This window comes from Perca fluviatilis, chromosome 13, assembly GCF_010015445.1.
Source record: "Perca fluviatilis chromosome 13, GENO_Pfluv_1.0, whole genome shotgun sequence".
NCBI lineage: Eukaryota > Metazoa > Chordata > Actinopteri > Perciformes > Percidae > Perca > Perca fluviatilis.
In genome coordinates this window covers 32266645-32272644 of record NC_053124.1, presented here as the reverse complement: position 1 = coordinate 32272644, position 6000 = coordinate 32266645, and the positions used below count along the sequence as shown (strand labels likewise).

Genomic DNA, 6000 nt, shown 5'->3' with positions numbered 1-6000 from the left:
AGGGTTAGGGTTCATGTGTCATATACACATGACACGGTCATGTCACTCTTATGTAGATACCTTCAAGTAAAAGGGTCACCCAGTTTTCTTCTCTCCACACAGCTGACAGAAACCAGCCAGTTTACTTTCAGTATAGAGATGTGGTTTCAGTTTCACAGAGCTTTGCATTTCTCTTGACTCGCGGACTGAAACTTGTGTAGCTCGTGACCGGAGTGTGTACTGAACCGTGCGCTGTACCTTTCCAAGGAGCGGTGAGCCTGAATCGGCAGATATCTGGAGAAGTTCGTCTTCCTCAGCTGAGCTTTCTGCAAAGTGACACGGAGACACGGTTAATGTGAACTTCAATGATCTGTGTGTCTTTCTAAGGGACGCTGAACCAATAGCAACTGCATTCTGCCCATTTTGAACATAGGACACAAAACCCTCTGATATTAAGGTTTCTCACAACAAGAAACTGATGGAATAAAAAAAGAAAAACTCTTTGATTTATAAAAAAAACAGGCTTATGAAAAAGAGGAAAAAAGCAGCGTCAGCTTTAACAGGGAGAAGAGGAGGTCTACTGAACCTGGGCGATTTTGGCCTTCTTGGCGATTTTTGGTTTTCCTCCAGACTTCTTCCTGTCGATCTGGTGCCGGTGGACCCAGCCCCTCAGCTCATCTGCCAGCCTGGAGTACATGTGGGGGGAGCCAGAAACACTCAACTGAGACCAAAGAAATTAAAGAAAAATAAAACCCCTCCCTCTCTCCTCCTAAACCCGTCTCTACAACCTATTAAATGTAATCATTATTCATTTCTCACTCACTGTAACTTTTATTCTTGTATTTGTATCGTATTCTTTTTTAACCCGTTTTATCTTCATCATGACCATTTTTAATTGCTTTAATTGGATATTGCCGGAACAGGCAGAAACGCTGCTTTTGCGTCCTTTCTTAAAATCACAAGATCCTACGTCACTCACGCAATGAATTAGGAGCCAGGAAAGATAGTTTTCCCTCCTCCCTGTGGGTTTTTTTTAATTATTTTTTTGGTGGACTGATGTGTCAGTAGTCTGTTTTGTGAACACATTTTTGGGGAGCTCATTTCAAGCAACAAAACTATTTGTCAACATGAGTAAAATGGATGTTTTCACAAGAGATTTAAAGAATTTCAAGAAAAGACAAATTATCTCTCGGTGAGAAATTTTAGGTCTCACTTTGCAGAAAGGTGAGTTTGTTCTGAACATTTTGATATGAAATACACGGGGGAGGGTTCAGGTTTATTTAACCCTCGTGTCATCTTCCTGTTGACCATGAACTTTTTTGGGCGCTTTTTCCAACGATTTCTTTCATTAATAGCCAATAAACCTAACTTTATACTACTAAATTACATTATATCTCATTTGACTTTAAAAAAAAAGCAGAAATTAGGAATTATTTTGACTAATAGTTAAGATGAGAGGATGTTGAGTGGATCACAGACTGGTTTGTGTCAAAGTTTAGTCAGGACACTGGTTTAAAACCCATTTATTTTTTGCAAATGCTATAAAATTGAATAAAAAAATTTAATTAAATAATAATTCAATGGAAGTAATGATTCATTTTACCTGTGAAGAATGTTTTCTGGGTTAACATACAACGTGCATGCATGCATCCAGGATTATTTTGGGGCAATTTGGTTGAAAGAAACCCATATTTGTTAATTATTATTATTAAAGCTTTTAAAAATGGGGTCAAATTAGACCCGAGGGAAACACGAAGAAATGTAAAAATTGAGAAAATGCAGACGCCCGTCGTGAGCACGCCTCGACAGTGTTGGTAACTACACTCTCAGCCAGCGGGGGGAGACAAACGTTCAGCCCGGCAGGTTTAGGACTGACTTTTTAAATGTGGAAGCTCAACTAACCGATTCGATTTTCCTTTTCTCTCTTTCTTCACTCTTTTGATTCTTCCTTTCTTCTGTCGCTTTTTCATTTCATAGGCGGTATGTTTTTCTTCTTCTCTTTTCTCCGTGTTATGTATCGTTTTGTAATTGTGGGGAACCCGACATGCCGAGCACCCCCCTCCCCCCACCCAAGGGTTTTCTGGGTTTCATTTACATGTCCTTTTTTTAAACTTAATGTCTCTGAAATGTATCTTTTTTTTTTTAAATGTGCTAAAATAAAAAAAAAATCAATCACCTGTCCTGTACAGAGTGCAAGTTAGAAGTGTGTTAAAGTATGTTTTTATATAAAGTCTTTGTTAATGTAAAAAGAAGCAGGATCCGAAGGAGAATGAGATGAAGAAAGGATCAGAGAAGGATGAACACAAACTCGTTAATTTTAACAGCTGGGGGGTTGTTGACCGACCTGAGAGACTCGGAGCGGTTGAACTGTCTGCAGTCTGAGGAGCTGAAGTATCGGTCGATGTCCTGCAGCACCAGATCCTTCATGTCACTGAACACATCGCTCAGATTCCTGCAGACACACACAGACACACACACACACAGACACACACAAACAACATTACAGTGGTTCCCCTGTAACTGCCAGGCCAAAACAATCTTTTTTTATCCCAAATATCCACCGGGTTTCCCCTATATTCATTCAGTGATGCATTTGTTTACATGCTCACCAGTATTCCACTATTATTCCAAATATGACAAGTATCCCAATTTGATACATGTCATGTAAACGGCATATTCTGTTTGGATATTCAGAATAAGGCCTTTATCCAAATGTAGCATTTTCCGATTAAGACGTGGGATATTCTGGTATATTAGTCGCATTCTTTGGACATGTGTACAGCGCATTCAGAATATGCGTCTCAATCGGGGGTTTCACCGCAGTTTGGGACAGTTTAAGGCCACTGGCTTTGCGGCTTACGGTCAGCTCTGTGGGTTTCTATGGCTACACACAAACCAACCAGCTGACAGTTTGCAGGGCTGAGGTAGAGATGCATTGCCAAAAAAAAGAGAAACACCGCTATCTTTTAAACACTGTGGAAGACTTGGATATTAACCGGTATCACCATCGCAACGCAAGAAGCTAGTTGAACGAATGAAAGGGGGTCAAACAAGTCCGCCACCGGTGGAAAACTTTGAAAAAGAAAAAAAAAAAATCCTATTTTGCACGGCTTCATGTAAACGGGAAATTTAGTGGAATATTCACTTTCATTAGTCATGTAAACAGCTTAGTCCGAATATCGTCTTTTTTTTAGAAATAAGGGCAAAAACCCCAGAATATTACGTCCATGTAAACGCAGTCACAGCTGTGAAAACATGAACGAGGCAACGGTCAGTGGTCAGCTCACGTCTGCAACAGCAGATCAGCGGAGCGTCGGTTATCTAAACTGGAAGGCACTTGGATTAGGCGTTAGGTGCCTTGAAGCCGACGGTCGCAGCGCTGCCTTGAAGTCGACGTTGAGGGCTTAAAAACGCCATCGAGCAACGATAACGTTGTAGCCTAAAAGTTCCAAACGGGCTCGGTAGCGACGGATTCTGTGTTTGTAGCCGAGCTAGACCAGAGAACATGCGCTTAACACAGATCGGCGCTGCCGTTTTTGCCCTCACTGTTATCTGTAAAGATTGCAGGAAGTGATGTAATGCAATGTTATGCCTGTCGGTGTCTGATGTAAGGACTATTTGTTTGTATCATATGTCTGATGTCTTGTCATAAAGTGCCTTGCGATTAGGGTTGGGTATCTTTTTTTTTTTTTTCGATTCCGGTGCTAAATCGATACTTTTAAAACGGTGCCGGTGCCTAAACGGTGCCTGAACCGGTACTTTTCAATAAAGTTTAAAAAAAAAAAAAGAAGAAGAAAAAAAAAAAAATAAGGGTAGTAAACAACAGTCAGTGACTTGTTTAAAGATTTAATAATAATGTAATAACTATAACAATAACAAATTTCACCAGTAAATTGCTGTTGAACCCCAGATGGGAAAAGGGTATTTTACAATTACTGTGAATGCACCACGGGGCTACCTGTTTTAAGTGAATGCACCGTCTGTGTTGGTTAATTCCGACCATATAAACATACTGTATATCTATGAATTGCGACAACCGCTGCATTGCAGACTGTTACATCCCGCTGTTGAAGTCCTCCACAGTGAAATACAGTCACACTTGACACTGTTTAACGTTAGCTGTCAGCATTTTAACGGTGTTTAATCCAGCTGCTAGCTAAAGGTAGGCTAACGTTACATGCTGTCAGGTGTAGTGTAAAGTCAAGCACCGAAATGAGGCACCGAAACTTTCGTTCTTATTCGGTCTCGTTACTACCGCTTACGTCGGCACCGGTTCCCTATTGGCACCGAGTTTTGGTACCCAACCCTACTTGCGATTGTGCGGCAAACCCAACTGCCCTACGGGGACAATAAGGTGATCTACTACTGCTGCTTTTATGTGGAGTGAGCGCAGTGCGCCAGACTGTTTAAAAAAATGGCCCTTTAAAAAGGTTGTCGGAGAACCCGTTCTGTTAGAAATCCCGTTTGTCAGCATTTCTCTCCAACGGTTGTAGAGTAGATGATTTTCTGCCAAGTGGATGAGTCAGTGGCAGTAAAACGTGTCCGAGAGGCCGTTTTGTGTTCTCCACGAAAAAAAACAGCACGGCGAGGGAACGTTCCGCCTCACGCCACCTGGTTTATAAATCAGTCACCGAGCTCGGCGCTGAGCCGGACAGCATCCTTTCACTGCCGACTGCTCTTCTGAGACGGGTTCACCGGTTCCCTCAACCTTCAACACTTTGTTCTGCACGCCAAACCTTCCGAGACGAGTGCAAGAGAGGAGAGGTCCCGGGGCGTATTTTGGAAGCACGACACGGCATGTTCTAGTCTAGTCCTTTGTACACATTTTAATGCGGAATAGTGACATATCGTCGCTGTCGTGGGAGAACATGGGATGTCCAGAACCGTAGTGTTTCAGGAAATGAAAACAAGCTCATTTGAAAACATTTGATCGCCGTTTGCGTTCAGAGTTGAACGTTTAGGGACTATTTTGCAGAGCCACCGTGATGTGAAATTAATTCATGTGTGAGTTTTTTCTTAAATTAGACATCGGGAAACTGTGATGAACTCAATGTCATCGGAGTGAAAACTCAACATATTTGCTTTGTCCGATTCTTCTCACCTGAACTGAAAGGCCTCGGCAGCCTCGTCTCCCGCGTCCTCCTCCGTCTCCGTTCTGTCCTGCGCTCTGCTCGGAGACCGAGACGCCGCCTGCTGCTGCTGCTTATGTTGTTGTTGTTGTTGTTGTTCGAACTCCAGCAGCCGTCGCCCCGTATACGACACCACACCGTCCTGTAGGCCCGACAGCTTCCTGTCCGTGATGCTGCAGGAGAGAACAAGTCAGAATTAGATAGATAGATAGATAGATAGATAAAATTGACCCTTTATTCAATGTTTTTGACACTTTTTTTCAATGTTTCTGGCACTTTTTCCAATGTTTCTGGCACTTTTTCTAAAGTTTCTGGCACTTTGTCCAATGTTTTTGGGACTTTGTCCAATGTTTTTGGCACTTTTCTCAACGCTTTTTTAAATTCATGGTCCATAAACCTAATTTATATGACATTATACCTAATTTTTTAGTTAAAAAAAGCTGAAATTATGAATTGTTTTGACTAATAGTTGAGATCAGAGGATGTTGAGTGAATCACAGACTGGTTTATGTCAAAGTTAAGTCAGGATAGGTTTTGAAACCATTTCAATTTTTTTTTTTTTTTAAAGGCTATAAAATTGAATAAAACACCCACAATTCAATGAAATTAATCATCAATTGTACCTGCGAAGAATGTTGTATGGCTCCCGTACAAACGTGCATGCATCCATGTTAGTTTCGGTAATTTGGTTATAAGAAACCCATATTTCTGATAAAAAAAAAACGAAGACAACACGAGGGTTAAGATGTTTAACGTAAACGTGTGCAGGATACCTGACGGGTCCGAAGCTGAACGTCATGAACAGCAGGACGGCCATGACACACACGGCTCTCTTGTTGCTCGCCGAGTCGCTGAAAAACACAAAAAAAAAAGGGGAAACTTATGCTGCACG

General features: G+C 41.6%; 1 protein-coding gene across 1 annotated transcript in view; it reads right to left on the bottom strand.

The window, feature by feature from the left end:
* The window catches only part of atf6b (activating transcription factor 6 beta), a 31572-nt gene that overhangs the window by 3921 nt on the left and 21651 nt on the right, over positions 1 to 6000 (bottom strand). Inside the window, 5 exon segments of the mRNA XM_039820130.1 lie at positions 238 to 305; positions 566 to 665; positions 2324 to 2431; positions 5081 to 5281; positions 5882 to 5963. Of these exon segments, the coding sequence (XP_039676064.1) occupies positions 238 to 305; positions 566 to 665; positions 2324 to 2431; positions 5081 to 5281; positions 5882 to 5963 (559 nt within the window).